This window comes from Puma concolor, chromosome D4 (genome assembly GCF_028749965.1).
Source record: "Puma concolor isolate L17-30 chromosome D4, mPumCon1.1.hap2, whole genome shotgun sequence".
Taxonomy (NCBI): Eukaryota; Metazoa; Chordata; class Mammalia; order Carnivora; family Felidae; genus Puma; species Puma concolor.
Genome location: NC_141679.1, coordinates 81,004,557 through 81,030,295, shown reverse-complemented (window position 1 = coordinate 81,030,295; position 25,739 = coordinate 81,004,557). Strand labels below are relative to the sequence as shown.

Below are 25,739 nucleotides of genomic sequence, written 5' to 3'. Positions count from 1 at the left end.
TTTTATCTGAGCCCCATAACATGCTGGTAAGGAAAGAAGGCAGGGCAGAATTTGTTTTTTTTTCCAATTTAAACAATGAGTTTTAGGCAGATAAAGGGATTTTCCAAGGTCACAGAAGGCAGGTCTAGGCCCATATTAGAAGGCACAGCTTTTTTTTTTTTTTTTAATGTTTATTTATTTTTGAGAGACAAAGAGAGAAAGTGTGTGAGCAGGGGAGCAGCAGAGAGAGAGAGAAAGAAAGACACAGAATCTGAAGAGGCTCCAGGCTCTGTGCTGTCAGCACAGAGCCCCACGCGGGGCTCGAACTCACAAGCCATGAGACCATGACCTGAGCCGAAGTCGGAAGCTTAACTGACTGAGCCACCCAGGCGCCCCAGAAGGCACAGCTTTTATTGTCTATTCTATGACTGATGTTCTTTAAATTAGGCATGATTGTTCCTCATTTTAATATAAATTTAAGTAAATCAATGTTTTTACTTAACAAATACATACTGAACACCTTGTAAATGTCAGAAGAAAATAATAAATTATACTCCAAAGAAAAATATACAGGATTATCAGATTGTGTGAGCCATGATAACAAAATTGTTCTAATATAAAGAGCTAGTGATTAACCTTCTACAACACCTGACATTATAATCAAGCTTAATTTGTAAGCCTGAAAAAAAGAACTCTGTTCCTGACATTCAGTGACCTGGATTTTGGCCCACGTTGTGTGCTTTGGGTAACAGACTCAACCCGAAAATGGAAAAAAGACTATACTATCTGATAGTATTATAAAAATAATCCCTTTACTGCCTCCTTAAAAAAAGTTTTCTGAGGCTCAAATGAAATGGTAGATGCAGAAATCCTAAGAGGCCAACTCTCAGTTACCATGGAACTTTGCAAAACCAGAAAGGCCTATATGTATTTACCCTGGAGAGTCCCTTGATTATGCCTGAATTCGATAAATGGTCACAGGACCAAGAACCTTGAAAGAAGAAATCTCATTTTTTTTAAAAAAAACTTAGATTTTAACTTTTTTTTCCACAAGTCTAAAAATTTGAAAAACATCCTTGCTACTCTGAATAACTTACCGATGATATCTTGTTGCCTTTCAGATTGAGGATTCGCAAAGATTTTAACTTCTTCCCTAACCATATTGGGATATGTTCGATTTCATTTCCTGCAAGGTTTAGCTTTTGCAAATTATGCATATTTTCTATGCCTTCAATTTTGCTGGAAAAAATAAAATCAAATTTAGTAAATATAATGATACAGTGCTTCCCTTGTATGTTTAGAATAAATTGCCTTGGTTTTATGTGGGGTTAATTTTCGTAATTAAAATTTGTTAACCCTTTTTATAAATGAGAAACAAACAAAAAGTGGCTGAAAAGAAATTGATCAGAACAGCTAAGCTGCCAACTCTTCATTACTGGGTCAGGAATCCTACGTATCTTACTATCAAACTTTAGGATCCCACAATACAGAAAAGAGTCTGTCCGTGGCATAATCACTGTGAGAAGCACTAGTGGGAAGCTAGAGGAGAGCTGAAAATCTCAAGAGCACACACACACTATGCCAGCAAGATATGGCTGCCATTTTGAACTTGTGGCCTCCCTAAAACAACACTATATTTATGAACATAAATATTTCAGTCAGAATATTTAAATCAATAAAGCATCACTCACACTGAGGAATTTTCACTGATGAAACATTTTCCCAACTGAATTGTCAAATTAATTTCTTGGTAAGTTTTCTATATGGGCAAATATTTCCAAGCTTTTATATCTTCATTTTCACTTTATTGAAATTGCTTTCATTACGATCAATTATTTTTTATATAAACCTTATGTTAAGGATTTAACTCATTAATCAGGTTTTTTCCCCCATTCCATTTTTGCTGTATTAGAGCCTCTGCCACTGTTAGTTGTTTTATTTTGTTGGCCACTGTATCTACCAAGTCTAAGGCAGGGCAAAGTATATAAATATTTTCAAGATTTGACAATTGCATCCTTTTGTTTATAACAGGTTTTCTATGTGTATTTTTTTGCCACTGCCAGTTTTATTATGTTTCTTTCTCACAGTAATATATACTATGAAGTGGAAACATGACTGAGTGTATTTCTTAGAGCAATAAACAAAAAACTTCAGGATAAACACATAGGATCAAAACACATTGGAGTATCTTTAGGATCAAAATGATAGGGTTAAAACACTGCTTCCTGTCAACTTTCTTAATGTAATAAGGCAGTGGATCAAAGACTCTACCTGTGAAAACTTCCTGTCAAAAACAGAATTAAGATAAAACTTGGTACTCATGTATCTCCTTGGATAACGCTAGAAAGATATTATTCTGCACTTTAGTAATGCCAAAACACAAAAGCAGTTATATGTGAAGCACTAGGCTAGCAATGAATGAGGATCCAGGTGTCTGCTATTTCAAAGGACTCTTTCAATTCAGTAATGTGAGTGGCATTAATCTCTCTAACAAAGACAACCCTGCAATGCTACCTAAAGAAGTACTTACTTACCAGATTTTGTTATATGATAAGTTGAGTTCACGTAATTTTACCAGCTTGTCCATCTTCTCAATCTTCCCTATTATATTATAGCTGAGATTCAGTACTTCAAGTTTAACACATTTTTCCAAATTTTCGATATACTAATTGGAAACAAATGAATACTTTAGACAACAGATTCTTTGACATAAAGTACACCGTGTATGTATGTGCATCAGGGGCTGTTTTGATCAGTCACCAGAAAATAATAAACCCTTACTGCTCTCCTGGACAATCCCTTGGTACGGGATTCCTTTGACCAGGAATAGCAGCTCTCCCCAAACTTTCCTTGCCCTTCGACAGACAACACTTCCTATGTACTGAGACACTCAAGACTATCCACCAAGAATTCCACCTCAACTTTTCTATCCCTCTCCCTCTTCTCCTTTCTTCAAAGTTCAGCTAGGTACGTACACCCTTGCATCATCTCATCTACCCCCCTCCCCCCACCCCATGCTCTTGCATCTTCAATCTCTATCTCTCCTGGATCAAATTTAAAAAGTCACTATTCAGAGGCACCAGGGTGGCTCGGTCAGTTGAGCGTCCAACTCTTGATTTTGGCTCAGGTCGTGATCTCAAGGTTCATGGGCTCGAGCCCCTCATCAGGCTCTGCATGGACAGCTTGGAGCCTGCTTGGGATTCTCTCTGTCCCTCTCTCTCTCTCTCTCTCTCTCTCTCTCTCTCTCTGCCCTCCCCCTACCCCCCGGCTCCCTATCTCTCTCTCTCAAAATAAATAAACTTTTTTGAAAAGTCACTATTCAAAAGACAGCTCTTATGCAGTTACTACATACCAGATACAGCACCAGGCAATGGATACCAATGAACTAGACCATCCCCCTTGCTACAGGAGCCTTTTTTCGACAGGCTCAGTCTCCTCTGTATAAAGCAAATCACCTCGCGCTGAACCTGTTTTCCTATCAAGCTATCATTTTATCTCCTTTATGTGTGACCACGTCCTCACAAGAGTTGGGTACATTTGTTCATTCTGCTTTCCATTTACTCTTACTCTATTGGTAAGGCAGTATATCTTCTGCCTTTACTAGGTAATCAAATAGTTCTAAGACTGCCATTCATTCATCCATTCTACACATATTTCTCAAACATGGATTATGTGCCAGGAACTGTTCTAGGTACTGGAAATACAGTGCTGAATAAGGAAACCAAAGTCCTTGTTTTCATTCGCGGAGAAAGCCAGTAAAGAAATAAACAACATTTTCAGACGTTGAAGCATATTCACAAGAAAAGAAAGATAACGTGACATGACAGCATGCAAGGCATCCAGAGGGCAGATCTGTCTGCTGTGTTCACTGTGATAGCATAAATGCCTGGCACATAATGGGCACTGAATAAATACTCGGTGACTGAAAGAATGAGGAGTCACTGAGAAGGGAGTTAATTGCAACTGGGTGGCACACAGAGGATGTACACTGAGCTGAGACCTAAATAACAAAAAGCCAGCTGTGTGAACAGGCAGAGTAAAAAAGAAAAAATACAAAGGCCCTAAAAGAATGAACTTGGTTGGTTTGAGAAACAGAAGGACTTTTTACACCAGATCCAAATGACTTCTTCTAAGCTTTAGTCCTATTTAATGATTCCGTGACATTTTTCATCATCCGTTCGTGCTTGATGTTCTCCCTCCATTGGCCTCTCTCCATCATACTCTTAGATCTTCTGTTCTCATAGCCCCTTCAGCCTCTCCTCTGTGTGCTTTCTCTGATTCCCCTTCACTATTTCTCCTGTTAATGCTAGGCATTCTTCTAGGAAGCTCTATGTTCCCAGAGATCAGAAACCGAGCTTATTTACCTGTGTATGGTGTTCCTATAGACTAACATAATGCCTGGCATATAATAAGCATACAGTAAATATTTACCACTTTGGTGTCATTTTTGCAACTTGTAAACTCCAGAATGTCTCCTTTTTCCTTTTTTAAAAATTTTTATTTATTTATTTTGAAAGGGGATAGGGACAGAGAGTGGGAGAGAGAATCTGCACTGTCAGTGCAGAGCCCTACATGGGGCTTGATCCCACGACCATGAGATCATGACCTGAGCCAAAATCAAGAGTCGGATTGAGCCAACAGCTGAGCCACCCAGGTGCCCTCTCCTGTTTCCTTTTTAATTACATTAAGTAATACATAAATATATTCTAATGAAAATTTCAAACAAAACATAAGAAGCTCTCTTCATCACGTCCCCAGGCCCATGTAAAAGATCCCACTGATCAAAGGTAGCCATTGTTGAAATACATCTGCACCTTTTAATTCATTTACATCCATACATACACATATATAAAAACAGAATTTTTAGATCTTACTATACAAGATGTTTTAGAACTTGCTTTTTTTCCCTATTAAATACACTGGACATTTTCTCATGTTAATACATAGAGTTCTAACTCAATTTTCTAAAAAACTTGGTAGTATTTCATGGTATACTGTATCATAATTCATTTAAAACCAATCCCCTATTGACATTTGGTTATTTCCAACTTTTCTATTTTATTTATTTTTTTTTAATTTTTTTTTTTCTTCAACGTTTTTTATTTATTTTTGGGACAGAGAGAGACAGAGCATGAACGGGGGAGGGGCAGAGAGAGAGGGAGACACAGAATCGGAAACAGGCTCCAGGCTCCGAGCCATCAGCCCAGAGCCTGACGCGGGGCTCGAACTCACGGACCGCGAGATCGTGACCTGGCTGAAGTCGGACGCTTAACCGACTGCGCCACCCAGGCGCCCCTCAACTTTTCTATTTTAAATAATGCTTAATAAACATGCCTATATACTTTTGGATAAATGTATACGTAAATCAAGTACAACAGACATTGAGGAGTAGAATTGCTGGGTTAGTAAGTATAAATTCAGTAAATATAAACTCAATTTCTGGATCAAATAAGTACATTTGACATTTGGATAAATGCTACCAGTCTTTATAAAATGCAGCACCAATCTGTATGTCCCACTAAGACCATATGATAATATGCACTTCCCACACCTTTCTGAACATGAAATAATCCTTTTGATTCTTGTCCATTAGACACACAAGATGGAAAATGGTACCAAACTCTTATTTTATTTCATATTTATTTGATGTTAATTAAGTTGAATACATTTTCATGTCAGCATTAGTCATTTATAATACTTTTGCGAATGCCTTGTTCATACCCTTTGCACATTTTCCACTGAGTTGTCTCTCTTACCAAATTGTAGAAGCTCTTTACATTATATGGGTATTGTTACAGATGTTGAAAACAGTCCCTGCCAGTTTGTTGCTTTTAACTTTTTAAAAGGTACCTTTCATTAAACACTTTTTAATCTTTACACAAGCTAAGTCTGTCAATATTTTTCTAAGTGGCATTAAGGCTGGTGTTTGCTTAAAAGGCTTTCCCGACTCTTCTAAAATATATTCTCTTATATTCTTTCCTAATACTGTTACGGTATTTTTGTGGGTTGATTTTGCTTTGGTCTCATTAAGATATTCAACCTTCTGGAATTAATTTTTGTGACTATTGTAGTAGGCATCTAAGTTTATATATTTTCCAGTTCAAAAATTTAAGTCATCTTTTACAATGTGTTCATATTGGATAGTTTATGAATAAAGCAGTAAACACTCTAGGGCAGGGATCAACAAGCTTTTTTGGAAAAAGCCACATAATGAATATTTTTGGCTTTGTGGGCCTTATAAAAAACAGCCACAGACAATATTCATGATAAATGAGTGTGGCTATGTTCCAATAAAATTTTATTTACAAAAATAGGCAGCAGGCCCGATTTGGCCTTACAAGCTGTAGTTTGCCAATCACTTCTCTAGAGAGAATCCAATAATATATAGAATAGTAACAGCTTATGAATGTGAAAATGTCATAGTTCAGACAGAACTTTCACTGGAAACAATACAATATCTGCTACAAATTAGCAAGAGATGTTACTGTAAATCTAATATAATCTTTTAATTTTCAGTTTTTTATTTTATTTTATTTTTTTCTTTTTCTTTTTTTTTATTTTTTTTATTTTATTTTTTATTTAAAAAAAATTTTTTTTTTCAACGTTTATTTATTTTTGGGACAGAGAGAGACAGAGCATGAACGGGGGAGGGGCAGAGAGAGAGGGAGACACAGAATCGGAAACAGGCTCCAGGCTCCGAGCCATCAGCCCAGAGCCTGACGCGGGGCTCGAACTCACGGACCACGAGATCGTGACCTGAGCTGAAGTCGGACGCTTAACCGACTGCGCCACCCAGGCGCCCCTAATTTTCAGTTTTAAAACACAGGAAAATTAAAAACAATGCCCATATTTAGAAATGCTGATAACTTACCCTAAATTTCTTGCCACCATCTTTAGCAAGTGAAAGGTTCAGAGATTTTACCAAGGCCAAATTGTCCTGTTTAGTAAGTTTTTTAACAAGGGCCTCTGTAATATATCGGACTCCTGCATGTGAATCAGCTTCTGCAATTAGAGAAACAGATCATCATCAGTAGATGACATACATTTTCTGAAAAACATATTAGTTTGATGTTATATAACAAAAAAAAAATTGTTTTAAGCCATGCAAATATAAAAACAGCTGGTTAGTGCTAATTGCAATGTTTAAATGTTACTCTATATAGCATTATATAATAATTATATAGCATCTATAATAATGTCACTAAATATTAACCATGTACCACGCTGTGCTAAGTGCTTTACACTTACAAAATTTGATTTGTAGGACAAATTTTTGAAATAGAAATTACTATATCTATTTATTTTTAAAAAATTATAACAGTTTGCTCAAGATCTTGTAACTAGTGATGTGCAAATCCAGGCTTGAACGCAGGCAGATGAATCTAAAACATACACTTGAAAAAAAATTTAACGTTTATTCATTTTTTTGAGAGACAAGAGAGAGTGGGGGAGGGGAAGAGAGAGAGAGAGAGAGACAGAGACAGAGACAGAATCCAAAGCAGGCTCCAGGCTCTGAGCTGTCAGCACAGAGCCCAACGAGGGGCTTAAACTCAGGAACCGTGAGATCATGACCTGAGTTGAAGTCAACTGCTCAACCAACTGAGCCACCAGGCACCCCTAAAACTTACACTTTTAATAATTATGCAGCACTGGGGCGCCTGGGTGGCTCAGTCGGTTAAGCGTCCGACTTCAGCCAGGTCACGATCTCGCGGTCCGTGAGTTCGAGCCCCGCGTCGGGCTCTGGGCTGATGGCTCAGAACCTGGAGCCTGTTTCCGATTCTGTGTCTCCCTCTCTCTCTCTGCCCCTCCCCCGTTCATGCTCTGTCTCTCTCTGTCCCAAAAATAAATAAACGTTCAAAAAAAAAAAAATTTAAAAAAAAAATAATTATGCAGCACTGAAGTTTTCAGCAATATTTTGATGTTAGCTTTTTTTTTTTTAAATAAACTGGCACTAACCTGGGTTTGTTTTTTAAACTCCAACCTAAAGTTCAAAAACACTGGAATTCTTCATATATATATATATATATATATATATATATATATATATATATTTATATATACATATATGTGTACATATAATTATTGTCTACATAATTTGTGAGTGTATATATATATATATATATATATATATATATATATACATATACATAATTTATTGTCAAATTGGTTTCCATACAACACCCAGTGCTCCTCCCAACAGGTGCCCTCCTCAATGCCCATCATCCACTTTCCCCTCTCCCCCACCGGCCATCAACCCTCAGTTTGTTCTCAGTATTTAAGAGTCTCTTATGGTTTGCCTCCTTCCCTCTCTATAACTTTTTTCCCCCTTCCCCTCCCCCATGGTCTTCTGTTAAGTTTCTCAGGATCCACATAGGAGTGAAAACATACAGTATCTTTCTCTGCCTGACTTATTTCACTTAGCATAACACTCTCCAGTTCCATCCACGTTGCTACAAAAGGCCACATTTCATTCTTTCTCATTGCCAAGTAGTATTCCATTGTATATAAACCACAATTTCTTTATCCATTCATCAGTTGATGGACATTTAGGCTCTTTCCATAATTTGGCCACTGTTGAAAGCACTGCTATAAACACTGGGGTACACGTGCTCCTATGTATCAACACTCCTGTATCCCTTGGGTAAATTCCTAGCAGTGCTTTTGCTGGGTCATAAGGTAGATCTATTTTCAATTTATTGAGGAACCTCCACACTGTTTTCCAGAGCAGCCGTACCAGTATGCATTCCCACCAACAGTGCAAGAGGGTTCCCGTTTCTCCACATCCTCTCCAGCATCTATAGTCTCCTGATTTGTTCATTTTAGCCACTCTGACCTGCGTGGTGGTATCTCAGTGTGGCTTTGATCTATATTTCCCTGATGAGGAGTGACATTGAGCATCTTTTCATTTGTCTGTTGGCCATCGGGATGTCTTCTTTAGAAAAGTGTCTGTCCATGTCTTTTGCCCATTTCTTCACTGGATTATTTATTTTTCGGGTGTGAAGTTTGGTGAGTTCTTTACAAATAACTTTTCCCATTCCGCCAGTTGCCTTTTAGTTTTGTTGACTGTTTCCTTTTCAGTGCAGAAGCTTTTTATCTTGATGAGGTCCCAATAGGTCATTTTTGCTTTTAATTCCCTTGCCTTTGGAGATGTGTCGAGTAAGAAATTGCTGTGGCTGAGGTCAGAGAGGTTTTTTTTTCCTGCTTTCTCCTCTAGGGTTTTGATGGTTTCCTGTGTCACATTCAGGCCCTTCATCCATTTTGAGTTTATTTTTGTGAATGGTGTAAGAAAGTGGTCTAGTTTCATTCTTCTGCATGTTGCTGTCCAGTTCTCCCAGCACCATTTGTTAAAGAGACTGTCTTTTTTCCATTGGATATTCTTCCCTGGTTTGTCAAAGATTAGTTGGCCATACATTTGTGGGTCCAATTCTGGAGTCTCTATTCTATTCCATTGGTCTGTGAGAAACACTGGAATTCTTAAAAATCTTTTCTTAAATGGTGGGAAACTCAAATTTGTTGGTCTTATAAATAGAGAATGACACCGCATATTTTATAAAGACTAATGTGATGGATTGCATACCCTGTCCTAAGCCTGCATATTGCTATCAAAGTTTATTAAAGCCATCTTACATTTTACAAAAGCAGCTGTAAAAAGAAAATTCTTTATGAGTCAGAAAAAATTAATGCTGGGTTCCCGAATCAGGCTGTGTGACAAAGATTTCCTATGACTGTTTATAATACGTTAATATTACGTTTATTCTGGTTCCAAATAAAATGATTTTCCTTTACTTTGGAAAGAAACTAATATTTTAAAATATTAATCAAATTAGAGTCAGCAATGTACCAACTGGCAGCAAGGGTATAGTCTAAACTCAATTGCTGATCTGATAAGGTTTATTAATAAAAACCGATCAAATAGATAGCTATGACTTCATGACTTAACAAAGAAATCACATAGTTTTCATTCACATTTAGTCACATTAAATCGTTTCTTTGAAAAAAAATCTGAAAACAGATTCCCACACTAACAGACTGTCTTTAAGAAAGAAATAAAAACAAAACCTTGGTGGAATATTTACATGTCCCTTATAGGAAAATCAGTCCGTTCACAGACAGGCACTCTGTCAATAAGCAGACTGGAATAGTGCAAGGGTGGATAACATTTCTGCACTGAATTAAGGCACTCCACTCTGAAGTGAACACATACGCTTTTCCTCTAACCAAGGATGATGGTAAATTTGGCAGATGAGCACTAAGGCACTCTCCCACCACAGGAAATAAAGCTTCCTCTTTCTGGAAGCTCTCCTTTGCCCTCAGCTTTCAGACAGCTTCACCCTCACCCAGAAGACTTCATCCTCCACTGTCCTTAGACACTTTCCGTCGGCATAAACAATAGGTCGTGTTAGTACCAAGATACGTATTTCACTTGGACCAAAAAGGTACGTTCAGTATTTTCCATCTCTACTCAAGAGTATGTGTTCAAATTCTTAAATTTTTTTTTTAGTGTTTATTATTTCTTTTTGAGACAGAGACAGAGCGTGAGCAGGGGAGGGGCAGAGAGAGAGACACACACACACAGAACCCAAAACAGGCTCCAGACTCCGAGCTGTCAGCACAGAGCCCGACACGGGGCTCAAACCCACAAACTGCGAGATCATGACCTGAGCCAAAGTTGGACGCTTAACCGATTGAGCCACCCAGGTGCCCCTGTGTTCAAATTCTTAAGATTAAAAAGCATTACCTTTATGGTCTTGGTAGTCCAGAAGCATAGTGTTTTCATCTGTGATCTCACCTTGCTCATGCCACTGTCCTCCAAAATGAAAAGGCAGAGTCTCAGATCCACTTAAAGGTGAAAGTGACCTAGATCTCATATTGGACATGAGGGATGGTGAACTAGGAGAACGCGGTGATGGGGGCATCTTTGCTTTGGAAAATTTTTGCTGAGAACCTTTCTTCATGGCAAGAATAAAGCCAGGTGTCCATCAAAACCTGGAAGAGTTTTCAGCATATTTAATAAGGTTAATTTTTTAGAGTTCTCAAAACTATTAATTTCTAGCATTTTTTAAGTAAGTTCTATGCCCTAAGTGGGGCTCAAATTCACGACCCCAAGTTCAAGACTCGTAGGCTCTAATGACTGAGCCAGCCAGGCACGCCCCTCTTTCTAGTGTTTTTAAGGTGACAACATTAGAAACTCAGAGGCTATAGATGCCAGGATCCATACTATTCCAGGCAGATGGAAGCGGACACTGCTTCAGACACTGCTGATCACCTGGCCAAAGGAAAAGCAGACTTTCAGAGGGTCTTGTATTGTCACATGCTCCACCCAGAAGTTTTACCTGTCATTTCTGTTCTCTATTGGGCCAAACTAGTCACAACACCCCTCATACCCACAAAGGTCCTAGAATGCAAGAAGGTAGAAATATCTGGCAACCAGCAGTATTTCATACTAATGAGTACTCTCTCCTCCTGATAACGTTTCTTCTTTCGCTTCTGGGACACCACATTCTCTTGGTATCCTCCTGCATCTGTGGCCACTCCTTGGCTTCCTTTGCTGGTTCACACTCTAGTCAATCCTCAAATGTCAGAGCTCCTCAAGTCTCTTTTACTCTCTCTAATCTCACGTTAGACAATCTAATGCACACCCATGGCTCCCAGTGTCACCTCTATAGTGATGTTTTTATATTTATTCCAACCTCTCTCTTGAGGTCCAGACTCCTATTCCCAACTGTCTCCTTGATATCTCATTGCCTTAGTAACTCAACGTGTCCAAACTGAATTTATCATTTCCCCCATACCTCCATTTTCCTCCCATATAGAACAATGCACAAAACATAAGTGTACAGCTCCATGAATTTTTATACACTGAATACAACCAGTATCCAGATCAAGAAACAGAATATTACCAGAACCCCAGAAGCCTCCTCATGCCCCCTTCTAATCATTAACCCCCACACCTGGGGAATCACTATCCTGATTTCCAATGCCAGAGGTTTTTTAAACTATTTTTTAAAAAGATTTTGATTTTTGAGTAATCCCTAGACCCAACCTGGGGCTTGAACTCACAACCCGAAGATCAAGAGTTGCACACTCTACCAACTGAGCCAGCCAGGTGCCCCAGAAACTATTTTTGAGCTGCATGTAAATGAAATCATAGAGTATCTTTTATATCTGCCTTCTTTGTTAAACATTATGCTTCAGATATTCATTCACATTTGTCTCATTCTATTTGAAAAACATCTGATCACTTCAAACTCGCATGGCTTCTATTGCTTGTCCAAAATCAATTTTGTTGAAGTTCAGATCTTCCAGAAGGAACGAAGCATTTATTGATGAAAGGGGCCTTAGTCAAATCCCTTTACTTTTCATAAAAGGAAATTAAGGCCCAGAACAGTAAATGACCTGGTCAAACACAATGCTAGCTGTACTAACCATGAGAATCAGTTCTCTTCTCAAACTAATTTGTAACACAAATAACATAATTAACCTAGTAGAATGTAAGTTCCACGAAAGTAGGGATACTGTTCACTGATTTATTCCAGGCCTAGGACAGAGCTTAGCAGAAAGCAGATAAGTAATATTTACCTAATGAATTCTTCATGAAGAACTTGGAACTGACAAAATGATATTTAGTACCTCAGCAAAGGATATCTTCTTGAGCAATATTAGTCCTCAACCCCAAGACTCCTACTATGCAAGGTTAGGTTTATGCAAAACAGATTGTCATGATACACAATTGCTCTTAGAAGTATAATCATTCTAAAAGCATTGCAAAAATTATAAGTTTGACAAACTTTTAGGCAAAAAAAATCTTATAAAATGGACAGGCCCTGAGCAAGGGTGCATTAACAATGATCCTATTTTTTTTTTTTTAATTTTTTTTTTTTTTTTTAACGTTTATTTATTTTTTTGGGACAGAGAGAGACAGAGCGTGAACGGGGGAGGGGCAGAGAGAGAGGGAGACACAGAATCAGAAACAGGGTCCAGGCTCTGAGCCATCAGCCCAGAGCCCGACGCGGGGCTCGAACTCACGGACCGCGAGATCGTGACCTGGCTGAAGTCGGACGCTTAACCGACTGCGCCACCCAGGCGCCCCTACAATGATCCTATTTTTATTCAACATCCATAATCTCTCCTACTCTCCCCTCTTAAAATATTAAGACAAAACACAAATTAATTTTTAGAAAAGTAGTTTTCAATTCAAAGATTTGGGGCAGCTCAAACGTTAATGCTATATAAATTGGTATTAGAAAGAGATATTATAATGGTTTGATGTGTGAAAACCTTCACAGGTATATGGGTATTATTATACAGGCTGGGATTATGAAGAAATTTATTTGTTAAATGGTTGGAACATACACAATATAGGTAAAAGAGAGGGGGCGCCTGGGTGGCGCAGTCGGTTAAGCGTCCGACTTCAGCCAGGTCACGATCTCGCGGTCCGTGAGTTCGAGCCCCGCGTCGGGCTCTGGGCTGATGGCTTGGAGCCTGGAGCCTGTTTCCGATTCTGTGTCTCCCTCTCTCTCTGCCCCTCCCCCGTTCATGCTCTCTCTCTCTCTCTCTGTCCCAAAAATAAATAAACGTTGAAAAAAAAAAAATTTAAAAAAAAAAAATAAAAAAAAATAAAAAAAAAAAAGAGAGCTGCCATTAATATAGTCAATCAATTAACCAACAATTGGCAGATGTAACACCTTTCAATGACTATATAGTCATTCTAGGAATGCTGATCTTACGCAAAAACATTTCTAGAATTCTTTTTTGGGTCCTGCTTTCAGAATTAATTTATACATCTCACAAGAAAATCAGACCCATTACTTCAGCTACAACTTTTTCCTTTCCCAGTTTGATCATTAACTTTACCAAGTGTCAAATACTGTGATAAGCTCTTACATGTATCATCACAGTAGAAGGAATAAATACAATTCCACGAAATAGCTGTTATTATTCCCCCCCCCATAAAGATTAAAAGGTTAAGTAATTTGTTCAAAGTCCCAGAAATAATTGGTTAAGCCAAGGCTTGAATCCTGATCTGATTCCAAAGCCCGTGTCTTCATTACTGTGTCATATTGGTGAGTTTTCTGGAGTCCAGATGTTTGATTTGCTCTCTAGAGCCTAGCATGGTGCCTCACACGAAATAGACCAGAAAAAATGCCACTAAAGGACCTTGATCAATGAATAACATGTAATGTAAGAACAATTCCTGGAGGAAAAACAGAAAATTTAATACAACAGCATCACTGAACTTATTTATGATCTAGTTTCTTAAGGTGACTAGTTTGAAGAGAGAAAAAAAAAACCTGTTACATTTGTTTTTAAAAAGGGATTATTTTGGGGTGCCTGGGTGGCTCAGTCTGTTGAGCGTCCGACTTTGGCTCAGATCATGATCTCACGGTTCGATCTCCTGAGTTCAAGTCCCGCATAGGGCTCTGTGCTAACAGTGCAGAGCCTGGGGCCTGTTTCAGATTCTGTGTCTCCCTCTCTCTCTGCCCCCTCCCTCTCTCTTTCAAAAATAAATAAACATGAAAAAATTTTTAAGTGATTATTTCACAATTATATATTACAATATGGCAACTTCCTTATATCAATAGTCTGGCTCACTTTAAACTACAAACTTCTATGTGTCTTTACTTTCTCTTTCATTTTTTTTAATGTTTATTTATTTTTGAGACAGAGAGAGAGCACGAGCAGGGGAGGGGCAGAGAGAGGGTGAGGCGGAGGACCCGAAGCAGGCTCTCAGCTGACAGCAGAGAGCCCGATGTGAGGCTTGAACTCTTGTACCATGAATGAGATCATGACCTGAGCTACAGTCAGACGCTTAACCCCCTGGGCCACCTGGGCACCCCTCTCTTTCATTTTTTCATGTTAAACTATCCATATGGTTCAGAAAAGCCTCCTCCAAGTCACATAACAGCTCGTTATGCCAGTAACAAGGCTTTTGGTCCTAATTTCACAAGTGTGGCAAAAAACTTGTGTTACTATCACACTACTCTGCCATGGAAACCAGTCTCTTAGGAATACTATTGGTTCTGTAATAAGCTGAAATGGCTTCTCTTCTTAAATAAGATTAGTATGTTCAAATTTGAGGACAGCTAAGAGGCATGTGCTTTAAAAATAAAATGATAAAAACTAATTAACTAATTAGTTAAAAATTGTATTTACTCCTGAATTAAAATGTAATTTTCATAAGGGCAAGAGATTAAAAAAATAAAAGAGGGGAGGAACAGGGAGGGCCCAGTTGTCACGTCTATGTATCTTTCTCTATCCTATAACATGATAGAAAATTACATAATTAGAATAATAGTGTGTGCCACATGCTACAGAGATATGCTTTATAGATTTTTTAGTTTCGTGGCTAAAAAAAAAGCACATCTTATATTTCTATGCAATGCAATTATTTCGTATCCCACATCTTAGTCTTCTCTCTAAATTCTTAAAATATTGAACTGAACCATCCTGAATTCTCCTCATAACATCCTAAGGACTAAGACCTTCTGGACCTCACTAGACTATCATGAAGTCCTCTGCTACCTCTCGCGATCAGAAAAACTCTGATCAGAAAAACCTTTACTCATTTATAGTTTTAAAAAAATATCTTACAATGGATTTGGGAAATCTAGGTCAACTCCTTTCTTTGATGAATTGTAACGTGAAAGACCAAGTGATGGCTCCAAAGTCACAATGCATTCTCAGGTCCCCTCTCTGGGTCGCCATAGCTCCTGTAAGACTTGGACATTCGAACAACAGATATGTATTACAATCTCATAAAACAGCTAACTCAGTAATAGTGAGCTAGGCTGTGCTTGAGAGCAGCTGGCATTATCTCAGAGACTAGCACCTGGACATAGTAAATTGTCAATTACAATTTTAAGGGAGGGATGGGGATGCTGTTTGACCCTAGATGAAGTTTGCAATCCCATAAAGACCAAGCCAGAGAAATAAGACACTTAGAGGCAGGGCTAGAATGTGTGAAGGGGCAGGATAAAGAGAAGGGAAAACAAGTCCAGAGCTGGAGACATATTTCGAAGGCCCAGAAGGAGGTCTGCCGCAGCAAGAGAAAGTTATTGGAATGATGGGATTATCAGAATCAAATGACCAGGTCAGAAAACACCATCCATCTTGTCACCCCCTTGCCCTGATACACAGCTTAGGAAAGACCATACCTCCCCCTCTATTCAGCCTTTCCCCGCACTTCTAACTTTCCATCTTGTTTGATCTTCTCCAAATGAGACAGACTTCCATTCTCCCCCAAACCCTCCCTCTTTCTTCCCAGCCCACCTCAATATGCAAACATTGATCCCCATTTCTTGACCTCCACATCCCCCTCCATCCTGTAGCCCTTGAATCACATCTCCGCACTTTCCCTACAATTCTACTTCATCCCATGCACATTGAGCCATTTAAATACTCTAACTTTCTCTGGCCCTTTCGAATATGCTGATTCCCACTCCTCTCCAAAGGCAATCCTCCACTCCTGTGCTTGTCAGCCTCTGCCTCCCATACTTCATCCCATTCTCATTGCCGAGTTCCCCCACAAACACTGTCCCAATTCCCAAACGCTGTATTAGCCTCCTTTCCTCTGCAGTTCTTTCCAGCATCCTATCTCAACGCTTCTATATCCATCTTGGCTCCCCAAATTACTCATCTCAGCAAATACCCTGACATCCTAATCTCTGTTATTATACTCTGACTTCAAATTATTCTCCCCCAACAAAATAGCCAAACCTCTACCCATTCCTCTCCATCCCAATGTGATTGTTTGGATACTAGCCGTTCCCTTCCAACACCCTGACCTCCATGTCCTTTTTCACCCTATTAACATTCCGGGTTCTCCTCTCCTATCTCTCTCCATTCTACTCAGGTATCCTAAAACACAAGCTGCCCATCTCTTCCCATTAATTAATTTATTCAGTAACTCAGTTTTATTGAGTGACTTTTATGCACTAAGAACTGTGAGGCTCAAAAAATAATGCTGAGAAGGCAGGGTTTCTACACTCAAGATGCACAAAAGGATTACATCTCCCTATTATATACAGTCCCTGCACCAAGTAGTCTCCTTTAGAACATCTCACAATTACAATTAAATGATCATTTGCGCCACAACTTGATTATTGCTTGTTTCCAAGCTACAAGACAGCAGAGATTCTGTTGTTGCATGCACAATAAATATTTGTTGAATGAAAAGAGCACAGTGCTAAGCACTCTTAAAGACATTAGCAAATTTAAATTCTCACAGATGATGTATAAGGTGAGAATTATTCATCTCATTTACAAGTGGCAGTATGTCATTGAGAATTAAGAGCTTGAATTCTGGAACTAAACAGCGGGAGTTCAAATCCTGCTTCTCTATTTACTGTGTGACATTAGGCAAATTACTTAACCTCTCTGGTCCGCAGTTTCTTCAACTTTAAAATGAAGATGGTCACTTCATACAGGTTATTTTAAATTCTCAATTAGTTAATACACGCGAAGGGCTTAGGGCAGAATTTGACACATACTGTACACTCTAAGGTGATTAGCAGTTATTTTTACAAATGAGAAAACATGCTCAGGAAGATTAAGGTACATGCCCAAAGTCACAGAGCGGGTTAAGTAACACAAGTTGGTAGAACCAAGACTTGAACCCAAGTTTTGACATCAGGATTCACCCATCCTTTAACCATTATACAACAAAGTATTTGCTTTTCCTTTCAACATTTCTTCCCAATACCCTAACTTTCATCATTCTCCACGTACTGTATTCTGTCGGATACCAGGACACTCGTAAGGACACCCAAGCCGGTGACACCCAAGCCGTCCTTTATTCCTGCCATTCCCCGCAGACACTTGGCACACCCCTGCCTCTCCCTCCTCCTCCTCCTCCTCCTCCTCCGGGTGTCAGGACCCCCATCCTTCTCGGAGCCGCACCCAACGTCCACACCTCCCCGCAGTCTGGTTCTCCATTCCCAACTGCTCCCCACACCCATGCCCACCAGTGACCTTCTCACTTCTCATCCAAACCTCCCTCCTTCATCCTCCTCCCCACGCCCGTTCCGGCCCTCCCCTCCTTCTCATCCAATCCCAATTTCCAGGCACACGCCCCCGCCCCCGGATCCATCCCGAGCCGTCCCACCCCACGCTCGCTCCAGGCCTTCCCGCCTTCGTCGCCAGCCCCCACCGCTCCGCCCGATGCCGGAGAACGGCCTCGACCCGGCCTGGCACTCACCGCCGAGGAGCCGATCCGAGCGGGCCCGCGGGACGAGGCGGGGCGGGAGACGCGCAGGTTGTTCCCTTCAGGCGTCCAGCGATGCGGCGGCCATTTTGTTGTGTTGTGCCGGTTGCCCAGGGGCCGCGCGCGCGGTGTGGGCGGGGCCTGCCGCGGCCACGCCTCTCCTGGGGCCGTTGAGTGGGCGGGGCACGGCTTCCCGCCGCCTTTGCCGCCCCGAACCGTGGCGCCCTGGGTCGCGGGGCGCCTTGGCGTCCTTGGCTGCCAGTGGACGCGAGCTTTCCTGCTGCAGTCGCCGACAGCCCATCTCCCTTCCCTGGGGCGAAGCCGCAGCTGCCTCACGCCAGACCTCGGACACGCTCCTGGTGGGCTGAGCCGGAGGCCGACCTGAGAGACCGACTTAGCGCAGTCGCCGCGCAACCGCCCTTTCGGTGCTGGCCGCAGCTTCTCCTGGCGCGGCCTGTTTCTGAGGCGAGGGCTCTCCTTCCGGGGCCAGTCAGGGAGCGAGCCGGGCCCGGGAAACCGGGCAGCGAACGTTCTCGTGCGCTGTGCAGAATATTCCTCCGGTTGGGGACCGAGAAGCAAAAGCAAGCAGCTTCTGAGGAGACGTGGGTTAGGGCTTTCCTGGAAGTGCTACGTTTCACCACATACATTCAGCATTCATTTAAGTAGAATTTGGCGGATATTGTGAATTAGGAAACATTCTCAAGAACACCTAACCCCCCTCCCACCCCCAGCCTCCCACTCCCCTGTTTGTACCTTGAACCGTGTCACCATCAGAGGCTGCACCATCTCCAGAAATCTCCAGTGCAGTCACTACCTCTCTTTTACCGTAATCTTCGAATCTCGTTTGCGCAAAAGACCAACATCCCGGCATAATCTTTAACTTCGTTATGACCTCCTTCCCCCCGCCCCCCATCCCTAGTTCTTAGGCATTTGCTCACAGATTCTTCCTTCGTCAGAGTTCATGGTCCATCTTTGTAACACTTTTAGAAATTTCCCCCCATCTGTGTCTCGGTTTCCTCCTCCACGAAATGGGATAATCACACCTACTTCCTACAGTTTTCCTCATAATTACACAAGTTAATGCCCGTGAAAGAACTTAGAAAAGTGCCTGTCCCACAGTAAGTTCTCAGTATGTTTTCGGTATTTTATTATCAGGCAAAGGTTTCCCGGAAGAGGTGAGCCTGAAAGAGGAGAAGAATTTAGTCAAGGTGTGGGAGAGTGGGGGAAGAATTTGCTTGGCGAAGGGGGACAGCTTGTGCAAACCCCAGGAGGAGGGAAAACATAGCTTGAAAATCAGCTGGTTGCTAAGTAGGTCATTATATTTAATGCAAAAATCTGGAATGAAAAAGCTAAAAAAAAAAAAAAAAAAAGAAGAAGAAGAAGAAGAAGGTGGAAGAGGAGCCATATTACAAGCCACACTGGGCCCTTCTAGTTTTTCAAGTCAGGTGGATTCACTTCAATAAGAAATTCAGGTGACTTCCAACAGGGGGCAATATTGCCTTCACATTTTCATGAATGATGCTTCCCCACCTGTCTCCCGCTATTTATGCAACACAGAAGGAAGCCCTTGGAGTTGTTGAAAAGGTGAAATTCCTGGAAAGCTCCAGGTTTTAAATTTAAGAGGAAGAGGTATTCATTTTTTTAATGGGAATTAGGTTGAAATTAGCTTGGAATAATAACGTGCACGTTGCTGAATTTCTGTTCGGTCATTTTGTTTGTTTGTTTGTTTTGACACTCCTTTCTTTTTCTTTTCCCCCAGAGAATTGGATTTATCGCGTAACCTCACTGCTATGCCTCACAGTCTGCAACGATATTCAGGTGGGTTCCAATATCAACACATGGTGTGCTGGTATAGTTCATTATCAATGTTATCAGTAGCCACCAAAAATATACACAAAGTCCAGAGGATGGTGCGAAACACTTTTCCTTTTCCTGTGGGTAGTCTCTCAGTCCATATCCAGTCAGCCTTGATGGATACTCTCCAGTCCCTTATTGCCAATTTTCCTCCTTCAACCAGATACAGTACCCTCTATTTAAGTGTCTAGCATGAAGGTGTTGGGCAGACCTTAGGCCTTGAAGATGTCAGAGGGGAAACCTTTCTCTAGGTAATTTGAATATTAACTGCCTCTCTTAGCATGCTACAGGAACCTCCCTCCCTAAAGCAAGAGTGAAAATTGGAAAGGAGTGAGGGTAACTCATTCATTCCACGCCAATGTGTATTTATCTGATAACATGAAAAAGTTGTTTCTCTTCTGAGTTGCATTTACAATCCAAATATTAGCCACGGTAGAATGACTTAGCTGTCCCACGGTTCTTTCCCAATGATAGCAAAGTTATTCTGTTTGTTTGAACTTGCCTCATGTTATGAAACCCAGTTTAATCATTTCGCAGATTTGCTTTAGAGGAGAATCAGACTAGCTGATCAGACAGGGACAGCAGTTTCCATTACTGCCATTTCTGCCTGTGACTTTTGAAAGTTAACTAAATTACGGATGTATTTTTAAATAAATGCTTGTTTGTTTTTTTTTAATCTCACAGAGTAAGGTATAATTTGCAATAGAAAAACAAATCATGTACTTTGTCTAAATGCAAATTTTGCATTAGACACCTATGAATATTGATATGTGAAAATAACCTAACTCTATACAATAATGTACAATGACCTGTCTGCAAAATACCAAATTCGTTGGGCTTGGTTTGCAAAACTGTTGATCATCTTGTCTCAATGTAGTGGGTTCATTTTTTGTTTTTATTGTTGTTCATCTGTCCTTGGCTTTCCTCTCTATTCATTTTTCCTATATATATTAAAACCCTATTATGTGCCAGATCTGTGGGAATGCAGTGGTGAAAGAGATAGTTTTTACCCTCAAAAAGATTGCAATCTAGTGGGAAATACAGAAAAGTAAGACACTCTGATAATGGAATAGAATTAGAGACTTGGTGGTGTTCCACTAAAGTTCTAATGTGAATTTGTGTATGGGTTGAATCCAGAATGGGAAGGGCCTGTAATATCCAGTGATTTATAACAACCCCATCCAGGTTAACCTTGGGCTGTTTCCAGTGCCAAGGTTGGTAAAGACACCGAGACTTGGGGCGTCTGGGTGGCGCAGTCGGTTAAGCGTCCGACTTCAGCCAGGTCACGATCTCGCGTTCTGTGAGTTCGAGCCCCGCGTCAGGCTCTGGGCTGATGGCTCAGAGCCTGGAGCCTGTTTCCGATTCTGTGTCTCCCTCTCTCTCTGCCCCTCCCCCGTTCATGCTCTGTCTCTCTCTGTCCCAAAAATAAATAAACGTTGAAAAAAAAAATTAAAAAAAAAAAAAAGACACCGAGACTTGAAGAATTTGAGGCCTGCTCTGTGAGCTCAGATCTAAAGGCCAGTAACAGGCTTTTTGTGCTCAGGTCCAAACCAGACCCACTCAAGCAGATCCTGAACTCCTCTGTCTCTGAATCATACCACCTGAATCCACACTATTATCTATCATTTACCTCTTCAGGGTTAGAGTGGCTTTCCCGTGTGACCAGAGAATATTTGAGACCAAAACAGCCTCCAAATACTATTGGCTTGTATCTAGCTTTGAAATATTTTAAGCTCTAAATTCCTGTAACTTCCTATTTTAAAGCTTTTGTAAGTTAACATTTTGAATTTCTACAAAAGGGAAACCCTTTCTTTCAGAAGCATTCCAGCTATAGATGAAATGCTCAAGTTAGCAAATTGCCATTTTGCCACCCTCAACATATTTGATTCAAAGATCATCAATAGGTATTAAAACCATTACGTGAAAGACAGTTGGGGAATAATATATTCACTTGGTCTCAAAATATCGTGTACAGATATCAGCAAAAGGGAATAAATTCAGGATAGCATCAGAAAAGGAAGTGAACTAGAAACAAATTTCTAGAAGAAGGAAAACAATGTATTTGTATTGCCAGGTGAATCAGAGATGAGCAAGATTAACTATTCATATAAAACTTTCCCGGATTCTTTTCAACAGATTTATAGAATGTAAGAACTAGAGAGAATCTCAGGGTTTGGTCATATCCTCTAGCTAACCTCCTTCAATTTACAGTTAACATTATCATCTTTCAGTCTTAAAAGATAAAGTTATTTTCGTACCTAGAAATGGCCAGGTTCTAGTGTTAAGTCATTGGCTGAAGGCTGCCTGGGAAGAGCACAGCTTGAAAGCTAATGTGGGTCTTGAAAGCATTGACAACTGGAAGCTGTTAACTAATATGCTCCTTGAAGCTGGATGGCAAGCTCTTTCTTTTTATGTTTATTTATTTTTGAGAGAGAGAGAGTGCGAGAGCATGAGCTGGGAGTGGGGGGAGGGCCACAAAGAGAGGGAGACACAGAATCGGAAGCAGGTTCCACAATCTGAGCTATCAGCACAGAGCTCGATGCGGGATTCGAACCCACAAACCTTGAGATCGTGACCTGAGCCAAAGTCGGACGCTTAACTGACTGAGCCACCCATGCGCCCAGCAAGTTCTTTCTTTAAGGGAAATCCAAGCAGACCATCTTCATGGTTGCCACACTGCTGTTGATCAACCAAAGATACCACTCTGTTGCCAAAGTGCATATGTGCTGAGGGAGTTGGTGTCTGATGATATGTGTGCTTCTGTACTGAGGGAGGAGTCTCCTGAACCAAGAGGTCCTGGCCTCTTGTCATTATTTCTTTTTTTCCCCTTTATGTCCTTTACAGATATAACTGACTCTTTCTCATTGTTAATGCTGATCACTACTATGTAAAATCAATCAAAAGCATACTACTGAGCTCTTCTTGTCTCTCAATTCCCCATGGAGACTTAAACAATTTCAGCTAACCTGTTATTGGGGTTTCCTGGGAACTTAAGCATAGGCCTATTGAAGCTGAACCCAAGGAAAGCCAGGATGACAATATGTATTGTCAGAGTCCTCTCCCCATCTCCATGTAGACTGATGCAGGAACTTGAACTCCTCTTAACTTCCTCTTATAATGACTTCTGAGGACCTCCTTAGTAATTATGCCTTAGATGGCCCTCACTTAGGGTGACACTTAGATTCCAGCTCATACTCTAAAAAGTAAAGTAAAAGAGACCAAACTAATCTTAGAAGATGGTCCCATAGAAGAGAATTTACTTCTAGTACAGTGGTTCTTAGCTTTGGCTACATATTTAATTACCCGAGGTAATGCCTGCCCACCCCACCCTATTCAGAGACCTTGATTTAATCAGACCAAGGTATGACCTAGGACTCAAGATTTTTTAAAACTCCCAAGATGATCCTGATGTGCAGGTAAGACTGAGAACCACTACTCTTGGTGGTGATGGAAGCCAAAGAAAGGAGCATCATTTGACAAAATCAACATGTGAGTTCTTCGATTTGTTCAATTTATCTGTTCAATGAATATGGCAAATATGACTCAGCCCTGTCTACCAGATATGACTACATTTCATTAAGGCAATACAGACAAGTAGAATATAAAACGAGATTGGCAGAATTGTATAGGAAGTGTTGAAATCAGTAAGAATGGGTCGTAAAGGCACACACAGAAAGAGGCATTTATCCTCTTCAGAGTAGATCAAGGAAGATATCTTAGAAAATAGGGTTTGTAAGCTGAGACCTGAGGACAACCTGTGGAAGTTAGCCACATGAAAAAGTTGAGATGAGCATCTAAGGCAAAAGGAATAGGTAGCTTGTGCGAGGACCAAAGATATTTGAGAGAGCAACTTGAGGAAACCAGAAGTTCATCAGCAGGGCTAGAGCACAGTTGGAGCAGTAAAGCCATAAATTAGGTGCCACAGCCAAAGGGGCTCAGATGAGCCATATTAGGTGTTAAATCTGTAGATCAGTTTGGGGCATATTGCAATCTTAACAATATGAAGTCTTCCAACTCATAAGCATGGGATGTCTTTCCATTTATTTAGGTTTTTTTAAATTTCTTTCAACATGTTTTATAGTTTTCAGAGTATAACTTATACTTCTTTTGGGTTTTTTCCTAAGTAACTTTATTTTCTTTGATGCTATTATAAATGGAACTGTTTTCTTAATTTCAGTTTAGTCATTGCTGCTATATAGAAATACAATCTACATTTGTGTATAGATCCAGTGTCCTACAACCTGGCTGAACCGATTTCTTAGTTCTAATGGTTTTTTGTTTGTTTGTTTGTTTTTTAAGTGGATTCCTTAGGATTTTCTAATACAAGATCATGTCATTTGAAAATAGAGATAGTTTTACTTCTTCCTTTTCAGTATTGATGCCTTTTGTTTATTTTTCTCACCTAATTTTCCTGATGAGAACTTTCAGTATAATTTTGAATGCAAGTGCTTTTTCCTGATCTTAGGAGGAAAGCATTCAGTCTTTCATCATTTAAATATTATGTTAAGTGTGGATTTTTCTTAGATGCTGTTATCAGGTTGAGGAAGTTTTCTTCTATTTCTAGCTTGTTGACTTTTTTTTTTTTTTTAATCATGAGAGAGGATTGAATTTGTCAAATGTTTTCTTCTGCATCTGTTGAGATGACCATGGGTTTTGTTCTTCATTCTGGTGTTACAGTGTTTTACATTAATTAATTTTGGGATGTTAAACCAACTTTACATTCCTGGGATAAATCCCACTTCCTCATGGCTTATAATCCTTTTTATATGCTGCTTAATTTAGTTTGTAGTATTTAGTTTGTAGCATTGTTGAGAATTTTTGCATTTATATGTATAAGTGATATTGTTCTATAGTTTTCCTATGATGTCTTTGGTTTGGGTATCAGGGTAACACTGATCTGATAGAATGAATTGGGAAGTGTTCACTCCTCTTATATTTTTTAGTAAGAGTTTGAGAAGAACTGGCATTAATTCTTCTTTATATGTTTGATAGAAATTCACCAGTGAAGTCGTTGGACTTGGGCTTTGTGTGTAGTTTTTAAATTGCTAATTGAATTTCTTTACTTATTATAGGTCTTTCCTGATCGTCTATCTCTTCTTCAATTTTAGTAGTTTATGTATTTCTAGGAACTTTTCTATTTCATCTGTTTTTTTATTTCATCTGTTAGCATACAGTTATACATAGCATTCCCTTATAATCCTTTCCATTAATGGAATATTGTGAATAATGTCTCCTCTTTATTCATTATCTTAGTGAATAAAAATTTAGTGAATAAAAATATTTAGTGAATAAAAATTAAAAAACTCTGACAATACTTTTTTCTTGGAGAGCTTAAAGATTTGACTAATTTGTTGATTTTTTTTTTTTTTTTTTTAAAGAACCAACTTTTGGTTAGGTTTGACTTTCTCTATTGTTTTCCTATTCTAGAATTCCAACTCTAATTGGTGTTTTTTCCTTTCTTCTACTTGCTTTGTACTTAGTTTTCTCTTCTCTTCTGTCTTAAGATGGAGATTAGGTTGTTGATTTGAGATCTTCTTTTTTAATGTAGATGTTTACAGTTACAGAATTTCCTCTAAGCACTGCTTTTGTTGCATCCCATATATTTTGGTATGTTGTCCTCATTTTTACTCATCTCAAAGTGTTTTCCAATTTCCTTTGTGATATTTTTTCTTTGAACCATTCGTTATTTAGGAACGTGTTGTTA

At 39.8% G+C, this 25,739-nt stretch overlaps 2 protein-coding genes across 13 annotated transcripts in view; one reads left to right on the top strand and one right to left on the bottom strand.

Moving 5' to 3' along the window:
* CNTRL (centriolin) overlaps nucleotides 1–18,309 on the bottom strand; it is an 85,644-nt gene extending 67,335 nt beyond the window's left edge. For 7 of the 9 annotated variants that reach the window (XM_086683875.1, XM_086683877.1, XM_086683881.1 and 4 more), the window contains exons 1-5: nucleotides 18,176–18,309; nucleotides 10,718–10,965; nucleotides 6,851–6,981; nucleotides 2,514–2,644; nucleotides 1,077–1,218 (exon numbers count right to left, since the gene is read on the bottom strand). In XM_086683875.1, the coding sequence (XP_086540001.1) occupies nucleotides 1,077–1,218; nucleotides 2,514–2,644; nucleotides 6,851–6,981; nucleotides 10,718–10,934 (621 nt within the window). In that variant the 5' untranslated portion in view covers nucleotides 10,935–10,965; nucleotides 18,176–18,309. Of the gene's footprint in view, nucleotides 1–1,076; nucleotides 1,219–2,513; nucleotides 2,645–6,850; nucleotides 6,982–10,717; nucleotides 10,966–15,570; nucleotides 15,698–18,175 lie in introns of all 9 variants that reach the window. The other 2 variants (XM_086683876.1, XM_086683878.1) reach the window with 2 other exon arrangements.
* LOC147575027 (uncharacterized) lies at nucleotides 17,879–20,136 on the top strand. Of its 4 annotated transcripts, none has more exons than XR_015243000.1 (2): nucleotides 17,879–19,299; nucleotides 19,941–20,136. XR_015243000.1 is itself a non-coding variant. In XM_086683887.1 (2 exons), the coding sequence occupies exons 1-2, from the start codon at nucleotides 17,935–17,937 to the stop codon at nucleotides 19,959–19,961; spliced, it is 627 nt and encodes a 208-aa protein (XP_086540013.1). In that variant the 5' UTR covers nucleotides 17,879–17,934; the 3' UTR covers nucleotides 19,962–20,136. The 4 variants fall into 4 exon arrangements, 1 of the variants encoding a protein (XP_086540013.1); XR_015242998.1 differs by having other exon boundaries at nucleotides 17,879–19,765; XR_015242999.1 differs by having other exon boundaries at nucleotides 17,879–19,810.
* Nucleotides 20,137–25,739: the final 5,603 nt, after the last annotated feature.